The sequence below is a fragment of the Zalophus californianus genome, chromosome 7 (assembly GCF_009762305.2).
Source record: "Zalophus californianus isolate mZalCal1 chromosome 7, mZalCal1.pri.v2, whole genome shotgun sequence".
Classification (NCBI taxonomy): Eukaryota; Metazoa; Chordata; class Mammalia; order Carnivora; family Otariidae; genus Zalophus; species Zalophus californianus.
The window spans coordinates 132,578,809-132,605,389 of NC_045601.1; the positions used below are offsets into that span (position 1 = coordinate 132,578,809).

The window sequence follows — 26,581 nt, forward strand, 5'->3', positions numbered from 1 at the left end:
TTTATTATTGGGAAATGACTGTCTTTGGGAAGCACTAGAGGGAAATTAATTAGCAGTTAAGACTGCTGAGTTAATCAGTGGACGATCTTTTGTGCCCAGGATGTCCAAGCTTAAACCTGGAAACCTGAAACATTAGATTTTGGTTTGATTTTGTTTGGTTCTGGGTTTTGTTTTGTTTTTTAGTAAATATGGAAGATAAGAAATTTTCAAAGTGTACCTAGAAATCAAGTTAATGGAATGGGCCTGCTACCTAAAGCTAGTCAGCATCTTACCTATAAAAATATTTAGTATTTGGTGACCAAGTTAATGAATGACCAGAGGAGTGAACTAGCTGTGGACACATGTATATCAGAAATTTTGACATAAAATGGTACTTTTGAGAGTTGCCTCGCTGGTAAATTTAAACTGCTTCGGTTAAGTCATCTGTATACCTTCTCTCATCCTCTTCTGTCCAAAATAAAAATAAAGTTAACGCTCAGGTTTCTATATTCATTAATTCCTATGGTTTGCATCATTACTACTTATATTGTACGAAGATATGGTGATACAGCACAGGGGCCCCATGCCCTTGTGGACTGGGAGTAGGAGTGGGAGAATCTGTTTCTGTTGTCTTTCACCTAGGCTAAGAGATTTCTCTCTCCAGAAATTGAAAGGCAGAGGACAGACCCCGGGTGGTAGGAGAGGAAATATGTCTCTTGGTCTCACCTGTGAAGCATTAGAGAGTCTGCTGGACCTCCTGGGATTGAAAAAGGTGACCTGCTAAGGAAAATAAGAGAGTTTCATCTTTCACAGGGTCTGAGCCTAAAGATGGAGCAGTGTCCCCTGAAAGTAACATGGAGCAGTAATGGCTGTCAAAAAGAAACAAAGCTGGACACCAAGAGAGTAAGACAGGTTGTATTACTTGCTAGTGCTGTAGAGGAGAGACCCCAGTGTACCCTGAGTTCATCTCTATGGAAATGAAAGGCAGGAGGCCTTTTATTTTATTTTTTTATTTTTTTAAAGATTTTATTTATTTATTTGAGAGAGTGCACGAGAGGGAAGAGGGTCAGAGGGAGGGGCAGACTCCCTGCCGAGCAGGGAGCCCAATGCGGGACTCGATCCCGGGACTCCAGGATCATGACCTGAGCCGAAGGCAGTCGCTTAACCAACTGAGCCACCCAGGCGCCCCGGCAGGAGGCCTTTTAAACACTGGGATGCGCTGAAGGAAAAGTAACAAAGGGCCTTGTGGGATGTGAGTAGGCCATCTCTGTCGGCTGACTGGGTCTTCATGAAGTTAGGCTCCTTCCCTCCACAGAGAATGGGAGACAGAGGCTCTGTCTCTCCTTTTTTTTGAGAGAGAGAGCGTGACTGAGGTGGGGGAGGGGCAGAGGGAGAGGGAGAGAGAATCTTAAGCAGGCTCCACGCCCAGTGCGGAGCCTGATGTAGGGCTCAATCTCACGACCTGAGCTGAAACCAAGAGTTTGACACTTAAGCGACTGAACCACCCAGGGGCCCCAGAGGCTCTGTCTTTGTTGATGCTTACATTTCAGAGGAATAACTTCCTTGAGAAAGACGCTTAGGTTGTAGAACATACATATACATCTCCAAGGGATAGAGAAAGGATTTTCTATTGTAAGTTTTCTGAAGTAAATACTCTAAGAGCTCAGGGCTTTCTGTCGGATGTTGGCCAGAACAAAGAGGAAGTTCCTTTGGCAGCCTTGAGGTTTCTCAGGCCCCTGAAGATGGGGCTAGAATCATCACCATCCTAGGAACATGGCCTTGAGCTCCTAGAGAGTATGCTAGTGTTTCCTCAGGTCTCCTGTGGATCATTTGTTTTGAAAATTGAGTTCTTGTAGACGAAAATTGAAGCCTAGTCAAGAAGAGGGCTCAGAGGCACCTGAGTAGAGTTTAGTCAAGGAGAGTCTTTGTCCCTACTTCGGGAGAAACTCCAAAGGGAGAACGAGATGGATGTCAGAGGCACATTCACACAGCCATCCCCTGAGAAGGAGCACTTCCTTCTGTGGTTACCTTGGGGCCTCCAGTTATGTTAAATAAGGAAATAGACGACAGCAGAATTTGCTAAGTGACTTGGGACTAAGGGTGCAATTTCCTCCTGAGATTTTCTTCTTCATAAAATCAAACATTAGCTTTTAAGGCAGTTAGGATTTTAAGGTTATGGTGATTTTCACCTCTCATAAGCTTTGTTAGATCAAGGATCAAAAGTGTGAACATGACATGGGCCATTAAATGCATTTTTTACATGAAGGCCGTGATTTTATAGTTTTAAAAGAAATCATGTCCAGAGGATTTACTTTGCTACTTGTCTTTCTTTTTCTTTTTTTCTTTTTTTCTTGTCACAGAAGTTGAAGGTTTTTCCTCGTCACAGAAGTTGAAGGTTTTTCTTCCTCCTCTAACTTGTGAGAAAACCCTAATTTTTTTAAAGATTTTATTTATTTATTTATTTTAGAAAAAGGGAGGGAGGGAGTGAGTGAGCCGGGGACGAGCAGAGGGAGAGGGAATCTCAAGCAGCCTCTGTGCTGAGCATGGCGCCCAACATGGGGCTCAATTCCAGGACCATGAGATCATGACCTGAGCCGAAATCAAGAGTCAGCCACCCAACTGGCTGAGCCACCCAAGCACCCTGAAAACTCTGATTTTTAAAGTTCTTTCCCTTGGGTTTTCTGCAACAGGGGTCAGCAAATTCTGACATACAAGCCAAATCCATCTCCCAGCCTGTTTTGCAAATAAAGTTTTATTGGAACACAGCCCTATTCCTTCATTTGCCCACTATCTGTAGCTACTCTGTTTCCTCGGAGACCATGGTTCTTTATCCCCTGGCAGAAAAAGTTTTCTCTAGTATTCACAAATGAATTCTTTTTTCCATTATAAATATGTTTTTGATCTATTTGAAACATGGAGCTGGAAGGCTTACAGAATCCACACTGATACTTTTGGACTCAGTTGTGTATCCCCTCAACTTCCCAAATTTTCATTTGGGAGATGCCACTTGAATGCACATCCTTGTTTCAAGTCCCGGCAAAGCTTCAAGAAAGAGACCAAGTGCATACCAGGCAGCCAGGTTTCCTCAAAAGCTAGGAACTTTGGCTCGCATATTTAAAGACCTTCACACACACTGGAGGGACATGCACCTGTTCCTTAATTGTGGAGAAATGTATGGATAAGTGTCTATTTTGAAAATAAGATAAAAACTGCAATAATAACAAAACCTTCTTTCTCTGAAAAATAGTAGAACCCTTCCTCTTATTCAACCTTTCCGTAAAATTCATCCCCAGTGTTCCTCTATAGAGAAATCAAGTCTTATAATCCCAAAGGGTCAAAGGAGGTCTTGAGTTTGTGATAGGATTTCTGGGACGTTAGCCGAAGAATCAGCAACTTTTAGGAGCATTTAAACTCATAGCCAAATATCCTATCTCTAGATTGTCACGATTTCCTTCTCTGAGTTTTGACATCTTAAAACTAAGCTCATCACCTCACACCCATTAGGATGGCTATTATCAAAAAAAGAAAAAGGAGAACAAGAACCCAGAAACTGATAAGTGTTGAAAGAATCTGGAGAAATTGGAACTCTTGTGTATTGTTGGTGGGAATGTAAAATGGTGCTGCCTTGTGGAAAACAGTACAGTGATTGCTCAAAAAATTAAAAAGTAAAATTACCATATGATGCAGCAGTGCCGCTTCTGATATATATCCTAAAGAATCGAAGCAAGATCTCAAAGAGGTATTTGTACTCCCATGTTCCTAGGAGTACTATTCATAATAGCCAAGAGGTGGAAGTAACCCAAGTGTCCATCAACAGATGAATGAGTAAAGAAAATGTGTGGTATATTGGGGCGCCTGGGTGGCTCAGTTGTTAAGCATCTGCCTTCGGCTCAGGTCATGATCCCAGGGTCCTGGGATCGGCCCCACATCGGGCTCCCTGCTCAGCGGGAAGCCTGCTTCTCCTCTCCCACTCCCCCCTCCCCTCTTGTGTTCTCTCTCTCACTGTCTCTCTCTCTGTCAAATAAATAAAAATCTTTTTAAAAAATTAAGAAAATGTGGTATAAACATACAATGGAATATTATTCAGCCTTAAAAAGGGAGGAAACTTTGTCACATCTATCAACAAGATAGATGAACCTTGTTGACATTCTAAGTAAAATAAGTCAGTCCCCGGTGGCTCAGATGGTTAAACATCTGCCTTTGGCTCGGTCATGATCCCAGAGTCCTGGGATCGAGCCCTGCATCAGGCTCCCTGCTCAGTGGGGAGCCTGCTTCTCCCTCTCCCACTCCCCCTGCTTGTGTCCCCTCTCTTGCTGTGTCTCTCTCTCTGTCAAATAAATAAATAAAATTTTAAAAAAGTCCATCCCCAAAAAGATAAATACTATATGATTCCACTTAGAATGAAATACCCAGAGTAGTCAGATTCATAGAGAGAGTAGAATGGTGACTTCCAGAGAGGAATGGGGAGTTGTTTACCGGGCATAGAATTTTAGTTGTACAAGATGAAAAAGTTCTGGAGATCTGTTGCACAACAATGTGGATTTACTTAAGGCTACTGAATTGTATGCTTAGGAGTAGCAAAGATGCTAGATATTCTTTTTTTTTTTTTTAAAGATTTTATTTGTTTATTTGAGAGAGAGAGAGAAACAGCATGAGAGGGGAAAGGGTCAGAGGGAGAACAGGCTCCCCGCTGAGCCGGGAGCCCGATGTGGGACTCGATCTCGGGACTCCGGGATCATGACCTGAGCCGAAGGCAGTCGCTTAACCAACTGAGCCACCCAGGCGCCCGATGCTAGATATTCTATTGTGTGTTATTATACTGCTGTTTTTAATAACGCTAAGCTGATGGCATCACTGAGCTCAGAGCTTTGACACAGCACATGACAGAGTCCAGACAGTTTCTATTTAGAGTCTGTCTTCATGGTTTCACAGCAGTTCGTTTATTTAGCTAGCTCTGTCAGGTGACAGGGCATTTTAATAAGGGAAACAAGTCAAATGGAGTTGATTGATCTGTTCTTATCACTTGTTCTTGTAATATTGCGTGGGTACATCCTTGGGCACGATTTTCTATTAACCTGAAAACGAGACCAGCACAGCCTTTTTTATGGGGTTGCCAGGAAGAAAGAAAATGGGTTGATGATGGACATTTGCCTTTGTAACGCCCCTGAGGTCGACTGCGCTCCCCTCAGCACCCCAACCATGCTTCATCCCCTCACTCATTCACCCTACGATGATACCAAGAATCAGAATTCTCATTCTCAATTGCTGCCTCAGCCTAGACCTTTGCTCACATCAGCCCAACCCTGGGACTCAATCCCTAACGTTGGGCAACTGCCAGACAGGATTATGGAACAAAGTTCCATTTGTGGGGTCCTGAACAATCCATCTCAAGCAAATGAAAGAACCTGAATTCTGCCGTTTTTATTCGTGAACTAAGGATTGGACATTTGTCAGCTTCCACTGTGCATGCTACAGTTATTTGAAAAGAGCAGAAGTATCCATCAGAAACAAAACTCACAAGTTGCAGTCACAAAAGACGAGCAGAGGGGCTGAGCATGCATTTAAGGGAGCAACGTGCCACCTGCCATATCTCCCTGCCTTGTCATAACCGTGAGCACTGATGGCATTCCGTAGGAATGAGCAGTGCCTTGAGGAGAGCTTTGAGTAGCACTCTGCTTCCAGACCTCTCTTTTCTATTGCATATGTTATGAGATTTCTTCTTCTTTTGGTGGTGGTTATGTTTTTCAATTTTTCCAATTGCTGTTAGGGCAAGTGTTTGACTTACAACTATATTGCTATTTAAATATTCTGGGATTTTTTTTTTCCAAGTATATTATCCAGGCCCCAACAGTTGATTTCCCCCTGCCCAGTACAGATTAACAATTCACATCAACTCTGAAAATAATGGATATTTCACCATATTGGTTTTTTCTTTAAAGATTTTATTTATTTGCCAGAGAGAGAGAGTGCACAAGTGGGGGGAGGGGCAGAGGGAGAAGCAGGTTCCCCACTGAGTAAGGAGCCCAACGTGGTACTCGATCCCAGGACCCTGGGGTCATGACCTGAGCCAAAGGCAGACGGTTAACTGACTGAGCCACCCAGGAGCCCCTCACCATATTGTTTTTATCATTAGTTGGCAAATATGTGAAGTACAGTCAAACCCAGTCCCTCTTTTCTGGGTGAAGCATCTTATTTATCATGCAAGAGAAGATTGAGACAGAAATGAAAAAAAATGTTTTGTCTGCAGAATAAGAAGGAACGTTCTTAAATTGCTTGGAACTGTTCGATTTGGAAGGTTTTGTTATTTAATTACAAGCAATTATTATGCATTTCTTCATGAGCACTTCTGTTCTCCTTCGGTGTAAAAGTCTCCAACTATTTCAATGTGCACATCAAAATCCATGGCATATCTGCACACTCTTTCCTTTCCACCTGAAGTGACTGATGATACGCACCTTCATAAACCTTTGTATACATGTAAGAGTGTGAAATTATAAATTGAAGCGTGACTGTGTTTCCTCTGGCCAAGTTAAGTTTTTCCAGAAGGAGAGCGTGGTAATAGTCACATGGTTTATGAGTTTAATGCATAGGGGCACTGTGCTTGGTACATGAAACCTCATTCAATAAGTAAATAATGGCTGAATTTAATAAAATGATTTAAGAAATGATCATAATTTTTACAAGCTACAAAATTCTGGGAAATAGCAAAAATTGTGTCTTTCATTCTTTTGTCTTTCCACAGTGGCCCATCTGTACAGGTTTGTTCATTCATAGGCTGGACAAGTTGTGAGAGGTACTCCTTGTTCTTAAAGACACGGATGGAATCATGTAATGGTTAAGCGTTCACACGCTGGAATCACCCGGCTTGGGTTCAAATCCATCTGTGCACTTTGGGCAAGTTACTGAACATTTTCCTTTTCTGCAAAATGGAGCTAGTGGTACCGACCTTGTAGAGCTGTGTTGAGATTTATACAAAGTATTACATAGGAAACCAGTAAAGTAGCTCCTAATGCATAGTTTTTTAAAAATTTTATTATGTTCGTCACCGTACAATACATCATTAGTTTTTGATGTAGTGATCCATGATGGCATCGTTTGTGTGTAACACCCAGTGCTCCATGCAGTATGTGCCCTCCTTAATACCCATCACCGGGCTAACCCATCCCCCCACCCCCCTCCCCTCTAGAACCCTCAGTTTGTTTCTCAGAGTCCAGAGTCTCTCATGGTTCGTCTCCCCCTCCGATTTCGCCCCCTTCATGTTTCCCTTCCTTCTCCTAATGTCCTCCCTGCTGTTCCTTATGTTCCACAAATAAGTGAAACCATATGATAATTGACTTTCTCTGCTTGACTTATTTCACTTAGCATCATCTCCTCCAGTCCCATCCATGTTGATGTAAGAGTTGGGTATTCATCCTTTCTGATGGCTGAGTAATATTCCATTGTGTATATGGACCGCATCTTCTTTATCCATTCTTCTGTTGAAGGGCATAGTTAAGTGTTACCATGGCAACATAAGGGCGAAACCGGGTCTTCGCTGAAAATGCCCCTTTCAGGCAATGTATCTGTCTGAGTAGATGTCTGACGTAACTATGCATAGGTATAATTTTTTTAAAGATTTATTTATTTTAGAGAGAGAGAGAGTGCAAGTGGGGGGAGGGGCAGAGGGAGATGAAGAGAGAGAGAATCCCAAGCAGACTCCCTGCTGAGTGTGGAGCCCGATGTGGGGCTCCATCTCACCCCCCTGAGATCATGACCTGCGCCAAAATCAAGAGTCAGATGTTTAACCCACTGAGCCACCCAGGCGCCCCTGCATAGGTATAATTTTTAAAATTTTTGCTCCGAATTTTAGCTGACTTTCGTTCTGCCAGTAGGTAATAAGGACAAATAAAAACTCTCCGTCTAATGGTGCTGTCTTTCTCTGATTTATAAAGTGTCAGAGAAGTAAGATCTTAAAGCCTAAATGTCTTTTAAAGACTTCATTCAGCAGTGTTGATCTGACCATGAGTAGAAAAACAAGCAGCGAAGCAGGCAAGCTGATTTCCATTAAGTTGACACCACAAAACACTTTGAACAAGGGCCCTATTATCTCGTAGGTAACAGGTGGTAGCTGGGGTATTAAGCTGTTCTGGGCAGGATTTCAGATTTCCATTCTTCAGTGCCTCAGGCAGTACACTTCTGTCATAAAGTGATCAATAATAATTAGGTGTCTGGAATGAAATACAGTACGGTATTATGCTTCCTGCATCTGGAAGGAGAAACTCACTTAACTAGCTTTAAATCAGTGCATTCTCTTTTTATTCCTGGGGAGCAGCGTTTGAGGCAGCAGAGAACACAGTAGAAATGTGAATTGTGGCTTGGTGCACAATCACACAAAAAATTAGGTGTTATGACACACTCTGCTACAAGTAATAGAAGCAAGCCCCAAAGCATTGATCCTTTATTTCTGACATAAACACTTTCATCACACTGCATTCTCTATGACTGGAAGGCCACCTGTTTCACATTTAATAAAAATAGCTGTCACAATAGGTGATCTATAGGTGAAGGGACAAAGCGAAGCTTGTCAATGGGGCTTAATGTAAATTATTTTTCAGATCTTATAGTTTATTAAATCATGTTCTAGCATGTTCCCGTCCCAGGGGGCCAATAAATGGACAAGGAATTATTTCTTTTGTGTCTCGTCGGTCTCAGAAGAGAAAACTGATACTTATTCTGTTAGAATTTGATTTGAAGTTTTCCTGTGCACATTGGGCCTGAAAGAGCCAGACCATGGAAAATTTCCTCCGTGCACTCCCAAGAGTGCTGAGCCTGATCCCCACAAAATTACTTCCCCTAAGTTGCTTCTTCCTTGTCACTCCGGGGTTTGGACAGCAAGAGCCCCTCATCCTGCTTTCAAAATGCAGAATCCTTGCTGCTGCAAAATTACCTAAAGCTTTCTGCCCCCACACTACCGGTCCCTGCCCTGCTGCCTAGAGACTTGCAAGCATCAAAGCAGCTCTTCCACACTCTTGCCTGACCTATTTGAAGAAATGACCAGGAAAAGAAGTACAGCTTTTAGAAGGACCCTTTCTTTCATTAACCGGAGCTTGTCTGCTGTCCAACTGCATAATTTTATTATCTGGTGGCTGAGTTTTCTATTCCCCTTCAGAGACCATTGGAGCAGTACAAAAGGAAGCAGAGTTAGAATGTCCTTTTCATGTTTTTATTTTGGAAAATAAAGTACATTGGAAAAAAATGCATCAAGCGTCGATGTGCAGTTTAACAGGTGGTTATAAAGCAAACTCCATATAATCACTGCCCACGTCAGGAAAATTACCAACGGCCCCTGGAAGCCCCTTGATGTGCCTTTCTTTTAAGGTTTTATTTATTTATTGAGGGGGAGGCAGAGGGAGCGGGAGAGAGAATGCCAAGCAGATTCCACGCCCAGCAGGGAGCCCAACGCGGGGCTCGATCTCATGACCCTGAGATCATGACCTGAGCTGAAATCAAGAGTCGGACGCTCAGCAGACTGAGCCACCCAGGCGCCCCTTGATATGCCTTTCTGATTGCAGTCCTCCTTCCCACCAAAGGTACACACTGACTTGATTTTTATTGTGATGATATCCTTGCTCATATTTGTAGTTTTCAAGGTTGGAGATGTATCTCTAAAGCATACATTTAGTTTTGCCAGTTTTTGAACTTTATGTAAATGGAATCACGGTATAAGAGTTTTGTCTTGCTCTTTTTACTCAACATTACTTGTAAGATTCATTCATTTTGTGTGTTTAGTTTTTATTTTGAATATTTTCAAATGTAAGAGAAATGGAGAGAATTATATACTGGTGTTATAATATAATTGCTTGATCACCACCTAATAGTTACAGAGATTTGGCCTTATTTGTTGTTTTTTTTTTTTTCTTCTTGAAATGTTTTAAAGTTAATTACAGACATTTTTTTAAAGGGGTGCATAGGGAGGGGCAGGGGGAGAGAATCTTAGGCAGTCTCCATGCCCCCTCAGAGCCCAACACAGGGCTCGATCTGACAACCCTGAGATCATGACCTGAACCAAAATCAAGAGTCGGACACTTGGGACGCCTGGTTGGCTCAGCCGTTAAGCGTCTGCCTTCGGCTCGGGTCATGATCCCAGGGTCCTGGGATCGAGCCCCACATTGGGCTCCCTGCTCCGCGGGAAGCCTGCTTCTCCCTCTCCCACTCCCCCTGCTTGTGTTCCTGCTCTCGCTGTGTCTCTCTCTGTCAAATAAATAAAATCCTTAAAAAAAAAAAAAAAGTCGGACGCTTAACCGACTGAACCACCCAGGCACCCCAATTACATTTCTAATCATGCATCTCTAAAAAATAAGGGAAGTGTCCTATATAACCACAAGACCCTTATCCTATATAGCAAAACTAGTAATAATTCCCTGATATCATCTAATACCCAGTCCATATTCGTGCATTTCCAACTGACCCCAAAACACTTTTCTAGCTGGTTTGTTCAAACCAGGATCCAATCAAGATCCATAAAGAGTTTCTGAAGTAGTTTTAGCCATACAACTTGCAGCTGAGAATGAGTCTGTGCTCCTGCCTTTTCCCCCATACATTTAATCGGCGGGTAGAGCTCTCGTGGGACCCGGCTGTGGCCACTTCACCCACAGGAACGAGGAAAACGAATCACCTCATCTCCGCTAATGACAGGGTCCTACTCTCCTGCTCTATGACTGCAGAGGAAATTGCACTGTCTGAATGCCTGTCAGAAAGAAGCACCTGCTATCAATTATGTCAAAACCAAAAATGTTATTTGGGGCAGATACTCTGTGGTACTGGTCTGCTCAAGGTTAAACAAGTCTAGTTATACTTCTCTGGGGGAATGCATGGGGGACCACCCATCCAGGGAGCTCACTGGAACGCAACTCCAGTCTCCGTCAGCTTCCCTTCCGACCAGGACCCCCGGGAGCACAGGTGGATGGATGGCTGGTCCCTTCGCTCGATTAGGATCTTCCTAGTCAGCCATGTCTTGCTCGCTTGGTATTGCAAGACTTTGGGTTTTGGGTTGTGTTTGATTCCTTTGCCAGAAAGCTCTTTCTGAAGGAGTTGGGCCCTCTCTGACCCTGCTAAGGTAAGACAAGCTGACCTCCCTGGTTCCTTTTTATGGAAGAACACCACATTTGTTCCCTGTGATCTGGTATCTATTTAGATCAGCATTTCCCAGACGATCTTCCTCTGAATGACAGTCCCATAGTACTCCATAAAAGGATCATATTGTCAAATGAATTTGGGAGAAACACCGGATTCAATAGAGTTCCGCTGGTTTCTTTACTGTATGTCCTTTTGTGCTAATGCACATTGGGCTTCTCCAGGGAGACTTGGCGTTTCCCCCAATTATTGTCCTCACAACCTTTTCCTCAGAGCATCTCTGGAGGTTACTGTTCTGCAGAGCAGACTTTAGAAAGTGCTGATTTGGAGGACTTGGACAAAATCACAAGCAACATAAACGAACAGCCTCATCTACCTCATGCGTCAGGAAGACTATCCAGGCCAGCTACGTAGCAGTACACGAGCATAGGGGCCAGGTTACCGTGCTGGAGACGAGGAACTTTGTTCATGCACACCCTCCACCTGGACTTCTGCTTCTGTTCAGACTGGAGCCATGGGGGAATCAGGATCTGTGCATGTTACAAGGACAGTTACACCTTAAATTCTACCTTACAGATGGGATTTCCCCATGGTTTAGAGTTTTAAAGGGAAAAAATTCTGTACTGGTCAGCCTCTCTGATTTTGAGGATCACTTGACCTTAATTGCTAAACATTTTTTAAAGATTTTTTTTTAATTATTTATTTTAGAGAGTGTGGGGAGGGGGGAGAACAGAGGGGAAGGGTGAGGGAGGAGGAAAGAATCTCAAGCAGACTCCACACCAAGCACAGAGCCCAGTATCGGGCTCGATCTCACAACCCCTGAGATCATGACCTGAGCCAAAATCAAGAGTTGGACGATTAACTGACTGAGCCATCCAGGCACCCCGCCAAATATTTTTTTTAATTTCATTTTGAATTAGTAATTTAATAAGCTTTCTTCAGGCGATCAAGTAATCAAACCCTCTTGCCTCGTTATTCCACATTTGGCAAAATATCTGGATGTTCCTAGGACTCGAATGTCTTTGTTAGTAAAAGGTACAATATCTGGTGTTCATACCAATTGCTTCTAATATGACTTCTTGAATATGTTGGTCATACCATTCTGTCTGAAACTAGACATTTAGAGGTGCATTCACTTCTACTTTCCCTTCTTTTTCAATATAGCATTTAGATTGACAACCTTGTCGCTTTGCTCATTGATTTCCTTACGAAGTAACCGATCAGCTGGCATTTGCCATCTGGTTTTACAAAATGGAAGATCTCCAGGTTAATCCTACTTCTTCTTCCTTGTCTTTCTTGCCTTTTGTATATTGTACATATCAATTTAATTTTGAAACCATCTCTTCATCTTTAAAAAAAAATGAAAGCATTTCATGTGGAGATAGTGTGAATGTGGATTGATTATTTTGTGCTGGTTTCCTAGGCTATAGTTGTATTCGATTAATAATCCTCATTGTTCATAAGTCAGATGGGAAGCAGAGGTATGTTCTAGGCACTTGAGGTTCATTCTGTTTGTCACTCGTAGATTTCTAGACCGAATTCACACTCTCTGGGGTTGTAAAATTTCAAAGGGATGAAAGCCACTGATTTTACGTACAAGTTGACTATTTTAACAACGGAAGGTATAAGACTCTGCAATAAGCTACCACACATTTCATTACTGCTCAGGTGTTTTTCCCACTTCAAATGTCTAGCTCCTCCAGAATGTAATTTAAAGGCAGCTGAGCAAAGAATTCAACAAAGATGGATTATCTTAAGAGTATGAGCTGAACGAGTCCCTGCATTGGTACTCTGAGTAGAACCAAATAACTCATTCTAGCATCAATATTGCTTCCCCACCACTGGCCCTCTTTCCTCATTTTTTTTAAAATAAATAAGTAGTACTTAAAAGTTATGAAACATACAGTTTTTTTCTTCCATCAGTACTGGGAGCATATAAAAAATGCGTTGCCCATGGGGTACCTGGGTGGCTCAGTCGGTTAAGCACCCGACTCTAGGTTTCTGCTCAGGTCATGATCTCAAGGTCGTGAGATCAAGCCCCGTGTTGGGCTCCACGCTCAGCGGGGAGTCTGCTTGAGATTCTCTTTCCCCCTCTTCCTCTGCCCCTCCCTCCTACTCTCTCTCTTTCTCTCTAAAATAAATCTTAAAAAGAATGCACTATATAAAAACAAAATTAAAAGAATCCGCTACCCAGAAATTGTACATCTAGTGATATATTTTAGAAAAATTCTTCCACCTGTTCACGTGCATGCCAGAAAAATTATATTTACAGTACGAATGTTTGCCCCAAATCTGAAACAACTTAAGTTTCCTTCATTTGCAGATGGGTGAATAAATTAGGACACTTCTGCCCCCATGTAATGGTATATAGTATTCAGAGAGAGTGAGACGCTTCTGTATGTGCTAATGGAGAGAGCTCTAAAGCATATTGATCAATGAGGGGGAAGAAAGAGTTATAAAATAATATGAGCAGAATGATCCTATTTATGTTTTTAAAAACTGCATTTACACATAGTGGGGAGGGTTAGTGGAAAGGAGGGAGCAAAGGTGGGGGAAGAAGAGAGAGAGTGAAACAGAAGGAAAATATCAAAGGAGAGCAGTAATGAGATTTGGGAAGTTGTGTCCAGGGAAGCAAGGGCAGTGTAAAAAGGACTTTGTTTTCACTATATTTCTTGATTTATTTACAGGGAAATATTTTCATCAATTTTCATAAATGAAATAAAAGCATGTGTGTGTGTGTATATGCACAATAAATAAAAAGAGAATGTGCCAGTTATTTTAAAGATTTTATTTATTTTAGAGAGGGAGCAGAGGGATGAGGAGGGAGAGAGAATCTCAAGCAGACTCTGCCGAGCATGGAGCTCAACTCGGGGCTCATCAATCTCACGACCTTAAGATTATGACCTGAGCAGAAATCAAGTCATACTGAGCCACCCGGGTGAGCCGAGAATGTGCCAGTTATTTTTAACAAATTCATCCAATCCAGGCATTCACTAGGGAGAGCAGTCTGCTCAAGACGTCTGTTTTAAGTTCATGGATGTCAGAGAAGCATGGGAGTCCTTGGCTTAGCACAAACCTGTGTGGATGGGGAGGCTGGGAGAACACTGGAGGGGAGATGCTGGGGACCTGGCTTCTGGTAACTGTGGCATGGACTGCAGTGCTGGCTCAGAAGAGCTCCCAGAAGCACTTAGACGGGGAACCACTCCATCATTGTGGGTTGGTCTCCGGGCCTTAGTGGAATTTACTCCCAGGGATCAGTTCTTCACCATACTCTGCCTTTCTAAAGCATTTGCTCAAATGGAAACAGACTTCAGAACAAGAGGTTGGAACATAAAGCTATGGGAAATACCCCTAGTTTTTCCTTTGCTGACAAACCACTGCAAGGATAGGTGTGTTTTAAGATGTTGGTCCTGCTATTATTTAGGTATGGTGGGGTCAACTGATCAGGTGATGCCTGCCATTAAAAAGATGGTTTGGGGATGGCTTGGGTGACTCAGTGGGTTAAGTGTCTTGACTGTTGGTTTCAGCTCAGGTCATGATCTCAGCGTCCTGGGATCGAGCCCCATGTCGAGCTCCCCGCTCAGCACAGAGTCTGCTTGTCCTTCTTCCTCCCCCTCTGTTCCTGTCTCCACTCGTGCTCTGTCTCTTCTCTCTCTCTCTCTCAAATAAAATCTTAAAAAAATTTTAAAAAGATGGTTTTTTACACTCACAGAGTCCAAGAGAAAGGGTCATGCCATGCCATGGAGGACCATGTGGGGAAGCATCGGGGTTGATCAGGAGGCAGAGAGAGTGGGAGGGAAATGTGGGAAATGCGGGCAAGAGCCTTTAGTGTGTTCCCCGCAGAAAAGAATGGACAGGGTAAGCAAGCTTGTCTGGCTGGTTTGAATCATTTCAGCAGGCTCTGGGGCATAGGGACTATTTCCAGTTGTCTAGCCCCTGGCCTGTGCTGATGAGGACAGGTGGAGAATGGCCTGTAGAGTATGAGCTCCATAAAGGAGGTGGTTGAGGGTAAGGGCTCTAGGTCAGGTGGTTTGCACGTGAAAGGTATGTTCACAGGCTAGTCAGGGACTGCCTGTGGGATTTGGCTAGCCCTGGGAGAGGCAGCCTCACCAGGATTAGCAAGACCCCCAAGAGTTACCTGAAACTAAGGTAACAGTGTATGTAAATTTAAATTAAATTTTAATTTAGAAAAAAGAAAAATACAGAAAGTAAAAAGACAAGATTAATAGTGCTAGAGATGCAAGAATAATTATGGATCTCAAGGATTTCTGCGTGGCTTTTATATTAAGGCTGAGTTTGATGGCAAGCTTGGGAAGTCCAGTTCCTTGGACATCCTAACCTTTGACTATGGTTTCAGGCAGGGGGGCATTTGGGGCTTATTTTTGGTACAGTAATTGAGAAATCTCTCTCCTATTCATTTCAAGCAAGAGGGGTACGCACGGGAAGCTTCTTTTTGTGCATTTGGATCTACTCAACTAATTCTTTGTTGGTCTGTAAAAGCAAATCAGTAATTTATTCCCCCTTTTCCTCTTCAGGCTGCCTCTTACGCTGGGCATAGAATTTTAGACCAAGTCCCTGCGATAGACTTCTGCACAATTGCTGGCTTATGCGATTTTGTTTTTGATGTTTCGCTTGCCGCAGGACCACCTCGAAAGCTTATTACAGTGTTCTGCATTTACTGCAGCCTGGAAAATTGGTTCTTTTCTAAAGATCCACTATCTGAGCTATATTTTCATTTTGGGGCAGAATTAGATTCCTGCTTTTTCTATTTTGGTTCTACTGTTTAGAGATTTAGAAAAATGTTTCCAGAAATTTACCTTTATATACTAAATTCCTCACCCTTTGATTTTAACATTGTCCTCTTATTTACTGTGACCTAACGTTTATTTAATTGTCTGTTTAGATGTACTGTTTTTGTTTTTAACTGATGTTTTTGCCATTATGGGAATTTTCTCTCACAGTCACTTTTTTTTTCATGTCTTAACAACTTATGGAAGTATCACTTATGTACCATACAATTAACTCATTGAAGGCATATAACTCAGTGATTCTGGTAAATTTAAAGCGTTGTACAGCTATCACCGTGGTCCAGTTTTATAACCAAAATGCTTACTCCAGAACATTCCCATGTGTGATCGCTCAGATTTCTTACTGCCCTGTGCTTTAATAACTCAGTAACATTTGAGTGATCCTTGTGTTTTATATTTTCTTGTTTTAAAATAAGCCCTTACTGACTTTATCTTTCTTTTATATAAAAATACTACTTTTTGGGGCACCTGGGTGACTCAGTCGTTAAGCGTCTGCCTTCGGCTCAGGTCATGATCCCAGGGTCCTGGGATCGAGTCCCGCATTGGGCTCCCTGCTCAGTGGGAAGTCTGCTTCTCCCTCCCCCACTCCCCCTGCTTGTGTTCCCTGCCTCGCTGTGTCTCTCTCTCTGTCAAATAAATAGAATTTAAAAAAATATATATATATATATATATATAACTTTTTTCTTTTAGAGAGAGAGAATGAGTGAGAGCAGGGGTGAGGGGCAGAGGGAGAGGGAGAGAATCTTAAGCAGGCTCCACACCCAGCTCAGAGCCCGAGGCAGGGCTCAATCTCAGGACCCTGAGATCATGACCTAAATGGAAATCAAGAGTCAGATGCTCAACCGACTGAGCCACCCAGGTGCCCCTAAAAATATTACTTTTTACCACACATCTAATGAGACTGTTTTTCAGTTTTCTTTTTTTAAAAGAAATGGGTGACTTTGTACTGTTAATTTCCATTTCCTGTGTCCCAAAGGCCAAGCATTGCCTAGTGAATCAGCTCACGGTCATGCCTTGGATCTCACTTAATCTGATTTAGTCCTGCTATCCTTTGGGCAGGTGTGGTACCCATTACACCTCCTTTCTTCCCTGATGTGTTAATTTTTTCCTCTGACTTTAACTTTTTGTCATTTCTTCTCTGTTTTTCTTTTTTCCATCTTTATTCTACCCAAAGCCAAAGTTGTTGGAGAAGGCAGATCGGACCTCGTCTTGGTCAGTGAACAGGAAACCATTATGTTTTCTTTCCCCCACATCAAACCTTCCCCTGCCCCGTGTTTTATAGTTCAGTAGTAGACCAGGTCAGAGGATCTTAGTCATCCTTCTGTACCAAACAGCCTGCTTAATTTTACTCCCAAGAGTAGTGGTGAGCTTGTCTTTGCCCGTAGTTACACTTAGCTCTTACTCTGGAAGGGCTGCTAAAAATAAGACTGGAAGAGAGGCATCACATATATCTTGTTAAAAGAATAAGTAAAGAGTGCCCCAGAAGAAAGACTCTTCTAAGAATAAAGTACAATTATGCCATTTTACCATGACCTACAGCCCCAAATAAACTAATAATAAAATTGCCTTCCCTTTTTAGAGTCTTGTACATTAGATTATTTAGAGCCTGTGCACATCATAAGGATCTTCACAATGTGGTATGGAAGAAAAAAAAACATGCTAATATCTCTTTCTGCTCTGCCACTTGCTATTTGACTCTGAGCAAGTCAGGTTTGCAGGGTCTCCAGTACCTCTGAGAAATGGGAATGATACTACTTCACAGGATGTGGTGAGGATTAAGTTAAATAACATCACATGCCACCCTTCTCAAAATGATCTGTGTATCTCCCTGTGGACACAGGGTTCTGTGCTAGGAAATGGACAAAGCCAAAGGAAAAAGAAACCATCTCTTCCCAGAATGTCAGTTGAATTTGGAAATTGGTTGGGGGGAGGTGGGTATTTTCTTATTTAAATAAGAGCAGATAGATCTATTATGTGAGCTCCACCTTAGTTCTTTTTTTAATTTTATTTTATTATGTTATGTTAGTCACCATACAGTACATCATTAGTTTTTGATGTAGTGTTCCATGATTCATTGTTTGCATGTAACACCCAGTGCTCCGTGCAATACATGCCCTCAATACCCATCACCGGGCTAACCCATCCCCCCACCCGCTCCCTCCCCTCTAAAACCCTCAGTTGGATTCTCAGAGTCCAGAGTCTCTCATGGTTCGTCTCCCCCTCCGATTTCCCCCCCTTCATTTTCCTCTTCCTTCTCCTAATGTCCTCCATGCTATTACTTATGTTTCACAAATAAGTGAAACCATATGATAATTGACTTTCTCTGCTTGACTTATTTCACTTAGCATCATCTCCTCCAGTCCCATCCACGTTGATGCTAAGTTGGGTATTCATCCTTTCTGATGGCTGAGTAATATTCCATTGTGTATATGGACCACATCTTCTTTATCCATTCGTCTGTTGAAGGGCATCTCGGCTCTTTCCACAGTTTGGCTATTGTGGACATTGCTGCTATGAACATTGGGGTGCATATGGCCCTTCTTTTCACTACATCTGTGTCTTTGGGGTAAATACCCAGGAGTGCAATTGCTGGGTCATAGGGTAGCTCAATTTTTAAATTTTTGAGGAACCTCCACACTGTTTTCCAAAGTGGATGTACCAACTTGCATTCCCACCAACAGTGTAAGAGGGTTCCCCTTTCTCTATAACCTCTCCAACATTTGCTGTTTCTTGCCTTGCCAATTTTTGCCATTCTAACTGGTGTAAGGTGGTATCTCAGTGTAGTTTTGATTTGAATTTCCCTGATGGCTAATGATGATGAACATTTTTTCATGTGTCTGTTAGCCATTTGTATGTCTTCTTTGGAGAAGTCTCTGTTCATGTCTTCCGCCCATTTTTTGACTTGATTATTTGTTTTTTGGGTGTTGAGTTTGAGAAGTTCTTTATAGATCTTGGATACCAGCCCTTTATCTGTAGTGTCATTTGCAAATATCTTCTCCCATTCTGTGGGTTGCCTCTTTGTTTTGTTGACTGTTTCTTTTGCTGTGCAGAAGCTTTTTATCTTCTTTGACATCGGCCACAGCAACTTCTTTCAAGATACATCTCCAAAGGCTAGTGAAACGGAAGCAAAAATGAACTTTTGGGACTTCACCTTAGTTCTTTTTTTGAAAAAGATTTTATTTAAGAGAGTGAGAGAGGGAGAGCATGAGCGGGGGGAAGGGCACAGAGAGAGAAAGCAGACTCCCCGCTGAGCAGGGAGCCCGACATGGGGCTTGATCCCAGGACCCCGGGATCATGACCTGAGCAGAAGGCAGACGCTTAACCAACTAAGCCACCCAGGCGCCCTTCCATCTTAGTTCTTAAGGAAAAACTCAGAACAGTAATGGAATGGCATGCTTGGGACAGCCTTCTCAGTCTTACCTTGGGGCCCCTGGCATTACTGCTTTGCCATTAGGAGTGTTTCCGTGGAGAAGTTTGAAAAACACTGGTACCTGAAAGAGTTTATCATGGTCTATGCCAGAATAGCATGGTCTTAGTTAACCCCTTAGTTAATCCTTGTTTTAGAAAGTAGGCAGCCACATTTCCCCAGCATGTACTTGTTATCTCCTCTTAAGCATAACTATAACACTGGGCTCACCATCTTCCCTACAAACCTGATTCTCAACCCACATCCCCCACGGAGTCATCAACACCACCATCCATTCAACTATGCAAGTCAGGAAACAAGCAATTGCCCTTGACCCCTCTTCCTTCACATCCTTAACTTGACACCATGGCAACCTTGCCACCTTCCCATGACTTGAATGCATCCTTTGCCTGCGTCTCCATCACCAGCATCTGGGTCCAAGCGACTATCATTTCTTGCCTAGACTAGGGAATCCCCTAGAACCGGCCTTCCTCCAATCCATTCTCCATGGTGAAGCGGGCTTTGATCTCTGATGGTTTATTCCCATTGCCCTTAGAATAACATGGTCCGTGAGGCCCTGCATGGCCCAGCCGCCCCAGCCCTCTGGCCACATCTCGAGGCCTTCTCCATCTAGTGCTGCGGTAACATCGGGTGCTCTCTCTTCGCCAACAGCACCATGACTCCTCCATCAGGAGCCATTGCCCAGCTTGCTGGGTCTGGAGTGTCTCCCTCAACCCTTCCCTGACTGCCCTTGCCGAGATGATAGATATTCATCTTCCAAACCCCGCTTGTGGGTCTTTTCCTCAGAAAAGCCTTTCGTCATGGATAAAGAAGATGTGGTATATATACACAATGGAATATTATGCAGCCATCAAAATGAATGAGATCTTGCCATTTGCAATGACGTGGATGGAACTGGAGGGTGTTATGCTGAGTGAAATAAGTCAGAGAAAGACATATATCATATGACCTCACTGATATGAGGAATTCTTAATCTCAGGAAACAAACTGAGGGTTGCTGGAGTGGTGGGGGTGGGAGGGATGGGGTGGCTGGGTGATAGACATTGGGAGGGTATGTGCTATGGTGAGCGCTGTGAATTGTGCAAGACTGTTGAATCACAGATCTGTACTTCTGAAACAAATAATGCAACATATGTTAAGAAAGAAGAAGAGAGCAGGAGGGGAAGAATGAAGGGGGCGAAATCGGAAGGGGAGACGAACCATGAGAGATGATGGACTCTGAAAAACAAACTGAGGGTTCTAGAGGGGAGGAGGGTGGGGGGATGGGTTAGCCTGGTGATGGGTATTAAAGAGGGCACATTCTGCGTGGAGCACTGGGTGTTATGCACAAACAATGAATCATGGAACACTACATCACAAACTAATGATGTAATGTATGGTGATTAACATAACAATAAAAAACTTTAAAAAACGCCTTCATATTGATCATATGTCTGGTAGAATGTGGTCCCTTTCTTTTAACAGGACTTACCTCAATTTGTAATCACACATTAGCTAATACTATTTGATGACCGTCTGAACCACACATTAGTCTGTCAACTCTGCGAGGGTAGGGACTGTCCCTTCCATCACTAGCCCCTAGAGGAGTGCCTTTTGCCATGGACAGGGAATCTGTCACTGTTGGATGAGCGCGGGGAGCCCACGGAGGTCCGCATGGCTCAGTGGTTGGCTTGGGAGCACCCATGTTCTACTGAAACTTGCCATCTCAGACAACCAAGCCCATGGCTTTGCCCACCTTGCTGCAGATTCTTCCTTCAGTGCTGGGCCCCAGGTCCTTCCACTTCTGTCTGTGGCTTTGAAAAGCCCCTGAGAAACCTCATTTTTTTTAAATTTCTTATTGTTATGTTAATCACCATACATTACATCATTAGTTTTTGATGTAGTATTCCATGATTCATTGTTTGTGCACAACACCCAGTGCTCCACACAGAACATGCCCTCTTTAATACCCATCACCAGGCTAACCCATCCCCCCACCCCCCTCCCCTCTAGAACCCTCAGTTTGTTTTTTCAGAGTCCATCGTCTCTCATGGTTCGTCTCCCCCTCCGATTTCCCCCTCTTCATTCTTCCCCTCCTTCTATCTTCTTTTTTTTTTCCTTAACATATATTGCATTATTTGGAGAAACCTCATTTTGATTAAGGGAAATTACTCAATCTGTGGTTCAATACAGGGTTGGCAAAGCACCTCTTTATGCGTGCTTTCTGGGTGGCTTGATGCCACCCACAAGATCTGTTAACAGAGTCTTTGCTTTAAAACCGCTGCTTCACCTTGCCTGTCCAGTATTTTCCCACTGTGCCACTAAGCAAATCTTTGCTTAAAAGTGTTAACAGGATTTTTGTCCCCTTCGTGCCGAGGTTTTTGGTCATGCCGCTTCGAAGAATGAAGAGGTAGGCCAGACAAAGAGTGGTGGACAGCAAAGCAAAGTTTATTGAGCAAGAGTATAAAGCTCCCGAAGAGGGAGGGGGGCTCGAGTGGCTTGCCCTCAGAGTTTGTAAGTTTAGGGGATTTTATGAGCTCTTTTGCCGAACTTTCTTAAGCAATCAGGTTGTGCCGAGTTGTGCCAGTCAGGGCTTTGGTCATGTATCTGTCTACCTATTAGGTTAATGTCTCTGAGCTGATCGTCTCTTCTTGCTGACGTCCAGGTGCTTAGGTCTTAGCTGCCCCTTGCCCATAATACTGACAAATGCTTTGTGGTTAATTGTCTTTTAGGACGTTTTACAGAGGTGATTTCTGCAAAGGCCGCAAAAGCAGAATACTAGTGTGGTCCTGTCTGAGCTGCACGTCAGGATGTTAGTGCTGTTTTATTTTAGCTATCCTGACTCCATATTTTCTTGTTGGGGACCGTGGCCCTGACTCCCAAACTGCCCAGCTCACTTCTGACAAAAGCAGACAGAACTTTCTAACCTAACTGCGTGCGGTTCTCCCTCCCTTCTCTGGGCGGTCCTCTTCTGCACAGAGGACATCTTTCTGTCCTCTTTGCACCCACGCCATGTCATTTGGTATGAGTAATAAAACTCCACACCCCCCCAAACAAGCACCATTCCAGTGATTTCTACACCCATCTTTATGACTTGACCTCCATACAACCCTCCTGACCTCACTTCTGTGGGTATATATATATATATATGTGTCCATTTTACTATTAATATGTTCTCAGGAAGTTTTATGGGAGTGCAGTCTAACCTCATATTTATTTTGCTGCCTTACGCCACTTAATTCATTATAAGAGAGAGTTAAAATATTTTAAAAATAGTAAGTCCCAAAAACATATAGAAGGTGATTTTCAACCTTGATATGACTGAGAATAACCCAGAGAGCTCTTCATGGCAATACAGATGTCCAGGTCCCACGCTGGACCTATTAAATCAGAGAAGCTGGGGCTGAGGCATGAGTGTTTTCTCAGACTGGCAAAGTGACTTGACCAAGGTCACTTGGCTAGTAGGTAGCAGAATCCTAGCCCTGTTTCCTAGCTTGCTTTCTAGCGCCTACTTGTATTCTTTGGATTAAAGTCTCCTGAGCTCTGTGTGTGCATAATTAATCTGTGTCTGAATTTGTCTGCATAAAAGTTTCTTTATTTTATAACTGGCTTCCCCCCTCCCTGCAGAATAACTGTATCCAAAGGATGTGGAGATTCTCAAGCTGACAAAAGCAACCAAAATAACCTCTCCCCTCCTCCACTCAGTGTCCATGTAGAAACAAATATCCACCGCTGGGGTGGCTTACTCCCTTCCGTGGGCTCTGCTGACTTCCCCCACCTTACCTCGATCCACAGGCCTGCCCTCGGTGCTGCCCCTCACTTTTCCACTCGTGGGCTCTGTTTTCGTTCAAATTGCCCTCTGTCATGCCCACTGATCCAAGAGAAACCTCCCCTCTTCCCTCCTCCAGGGCCACCTGCTTGAGTGTTTGGCTTAGGGGCTCACCTGGATCCCGGTGGAGGTGCGATGTGTAAGTGGGCAGCTCACACCTCGCTTGTCTGCTTGTATTTGGAGCCTAAGAGAGGAATGCAATGGACACCTGTCCCACAGGGGTCCCCCACTACCTGCCCCCACCCCCCCAATCTCTCAATCCAGAGAGCTTTGTAAGAGCTATTTTCATACCATTTTTTTAATAGTTGGGAAGCAACAAAATCCTCCGTGAGACATGATCCATACGAACAACATAATTAAAGAAATCCCACTTAAAAGGAAATGCCACAATCAGGATGATGCACTGTGACACAGAGATTGTGCTGAGATTGGAGATAGCATTTCTGCCTTTGAATCCTGGCTCCTCTTAGCAGTTCTGTTACTCTGACAAGTTGTTGAGTTTCTCTGTGCTACAGATTACTCCACAATAAAGCGGGGTGAAATAAAATGAAATAAAAGCACCTACCTCGTAGGTAGTTTGAAGATCATTTTGAAGACTCAGTGATATAATCTGATTAAAATGGGTTTCGGATTTCATTAATTTGCATAAATAAAATGTAACTTATAGAAGCTTTCCCGTATGTTACTTTTTAATACATGGTAACATATGATTCCTTTGAAAAATGTCTTTGTTACCGACTCACACCTGCTTCTCTGTGTTTTGCTTGTAGCCCTGGAAAGGAAAATATCAATGAGGCAAAGCAGAGAGGAGCTGATAAAACGAGGGGTCTTGAAGGAAATCTATGATAAAGGTAAGGGGGACTGGTCCCCTCCGCGAGGCCCGGAAAGCCGTGTGTGGAATATGTGTGCATATTTCTCGAGTTGGATTCCATTTTCTGCATTGCTTTGTCAGGATTTGAACCCTTAAAACTCCAGACAGTTTTGGAGGGAAAAGAGAATTTTGCAGACCACGCCACAGCTCTTGGTGTCATGTTAGAGGAGAGAAATCAAGCTCCTTTATTGTCAGCATTGGAATCACACCTACCAGGTGCCGTGCAGAATGACGAGGGGGCAGGAACGATGCGGGTCCTGGTCGGGAGCCTGTTCGTGTTCGAATGCACACAGCTGGGGTGAAGTTAATTGCCGAGGCTCCTTCGGGCACTGGGGGTTCCCAAGACAAAGGTGGTTTTTTTTGCTTATTGAATGACTCTTTCAATGCACATGTATGCAGTGGTTTAAATGGTGTATTGAGTATTCTTCGTTTTTATTTTCTAAGAGCTTTGATGTTTTAAATTAGGCTTTCTCTCCTTCCTCTCACTCCTTCTCTCCCCTCAGCTGCCCCTGCCCCCTCCTCACCCTCCTCCCCCCTCCCCCTCCGCCCCTTCCTTCCCCCTCCTCTCCCCCCTCCTTCCCCTCCTCCCCCTCACCTGTTCCTCTGCCCCCCTCCCCCTCCTCCCCTCCTCCCCTCCCCCTCCTCCCCTCCCCCTCCTCCCCTCCCCCTCCTCCCCTCCCCCTCCTCCCCTCCCCTTCCTCCCCCCTCCTCCCCTCCTCCCCCTCCTCCCCTCCACCCTCCACCCTCCTCTTCTGCCTTCCTCCCCCTTCCTGCCCTCATCCCCCCTTCCTCGCCTCTCTTCCGCATCCTCCCCCCTCCGCCCCCCTCTCCCTTCCTCCCCTCCCTTCCCTCTTTCCCTCCACTGTCTGTGTTAAGCTTCTCTATGAAAAGACAGACTCTCACCTTCTATCTTGATGCAGTCAGCACCAGTAACTGTCTGTTTCAAGTCTTACTCTTGTTTGAAGCTGGTGTTATTTGCTGGGCCAGATGATTAAAGCCCATATTCTACTGTGAAGAGTCATCGGGACAGTTGAGGCAACCCTGTCATTCTGCGCCAGCCATGTTTCTGTGAGTCCTCCGCAGGCCCGGCTTGTAGACTGCTATAAAAAGGCGGGTCGTGTTTCTTACTTCAGCACACCCCTCTGACTCTGCCGTTGTCACTGACCTGGTCCTTACGCCTCGGGCACGTGTCACCTCGTCCACTCCCATCACGTGGGCATTCCTGGTGGCGCTCCTCAAGTACTTTTTCTTGGTTCAGATGGCCACCCCAGGTAGGAAGGGGCTCTGCCCTGCCCTACGTGGCAGGGGTGCTGGAGGTATGGGGTGAAGTGGTGCTATTTCAGACTGCCTAGTAGCACTAGCAGGGCCTCCTGGGGCCAGGAAATCCCTTTCGTGAGCCACTTTATCCTTCTCCTCCTGGGTAAGGCCTTACCAAAATACCGGTCTTTGGTTGATTAAGCTCTCTGGGGAAGAGGAATCCACAACGGCATCACGTTTCTCCAATGTCTTGCTTTCTGTCCGAGCCCCAGCCCTCCCCTGCGTGGACCTCAAGTCTTCCTGCTTCCTCCTTAGCACTCTGCAGCAGATCAGACTGCATAATAAGCATCCACTTGCTTAAACAAACACTTGCATCGCATTTAAAGCCCGCTCAGATCCAATGAAACGATCCCTTTCCCTCCCTCCTGTCTTCTTGCAACCTTTGAAGCTCTTACTGTACACCTTCTGGAACATTCTAGAGAATACATTGGACTGTAGCATTTCTTATTCCCATCCCATAACTGGGTTAAGGTAAGTATTGCCCAAGTAACTCCTGACTTAACCAGAGAAGTCATAGGTTATTAGAGCAAAAGCCTCATTTTCTAGAGACAGAAATGGGGGCCTGCAGACGATTCCCAGCTGCTTTATTTTGTGTGCTCAGTAACTGGCTGGGGATGGAGGGACCGGTTTAGCCTCCACCTGTCACCACCGCTTCCTGACTTACTTGTCTTTTCGCTGTCACTGTCTCTGCTTTTCTGTTTGGTTGTCAGCCACCTTTCCTTACTAGCGTGTCCCCTCCAGGAGGACACGGCCCTCAGAACTTCCTGCCTGGTCCCCCCAGCCTCACATAATGCTTGAGATCGATAGGGCTCGCAAAAATGTTTCTTGTTTGGATGATGGGAAGAGGAGAAGAGAGGGACTAAAATCAGAAATCAGTTGCACAGAGTACATGCAGAACTTTGTATTTGCTATGGGTTTTTCTGATAAAAAGCATGTATTTGAGGGGCGCCTGGGGGGCTCAGTCAGTTAAGTGTCTGACTCTTGGTTTTGGCTCAGGTTATGGTCTCGGGGTCCTGGGATCGGGCTCCACGTTGGGCTCCACGCTCAACAGGGAGTCGGCTTGAGAGTCTCTCTCTCCCTCCTTCTCCCTCTACTCCTCCCCCACTCATGCACTCTCACTCACTCTCTAAAATAAATCTTTAAAAAATAAAAGCATCCATTTTGTATCACTGTGGATATTAATCATGTTACCTTATATGAACTGTTAGGAACACGGGCCCTGGCATCCAATTGCTTGGGTTCAATTCCAGTTCCACTAC

At 44.0% G+C, this 26,581-nt stretch overlaps 1 protein-coding gene across 10 annotated transcripts in view; it reads left to right on the plus strand.

Moving 5' to 3' along the window:
- Positions 1 to 26,581, plus strand: part of PHACTR1 (phosphatase and actin regulator 1) — a 551,155-nt gene that overhangs the window by 419,537 nt on the left and 105,037 nt on the right. For all 10 annotated transcript variants that reach the window (XR_003521322.1, XM_027601439.2, XM_027601442.2 and 7 more), the window contains one exon: positions 23,905 to 23,985. Coding sequence is in view for 9 of the 10 variants with exons in the window: in XM_027601439.2 (XP_027457240.1) it covers positions 23,905 to 23,985 (81 nt within the window). In the remaining variant the exon portion in view is untranslated. The remainder of the gene's footprint in view (positions 1 to 23,904; positions 23,986 to 26,581) is intronic.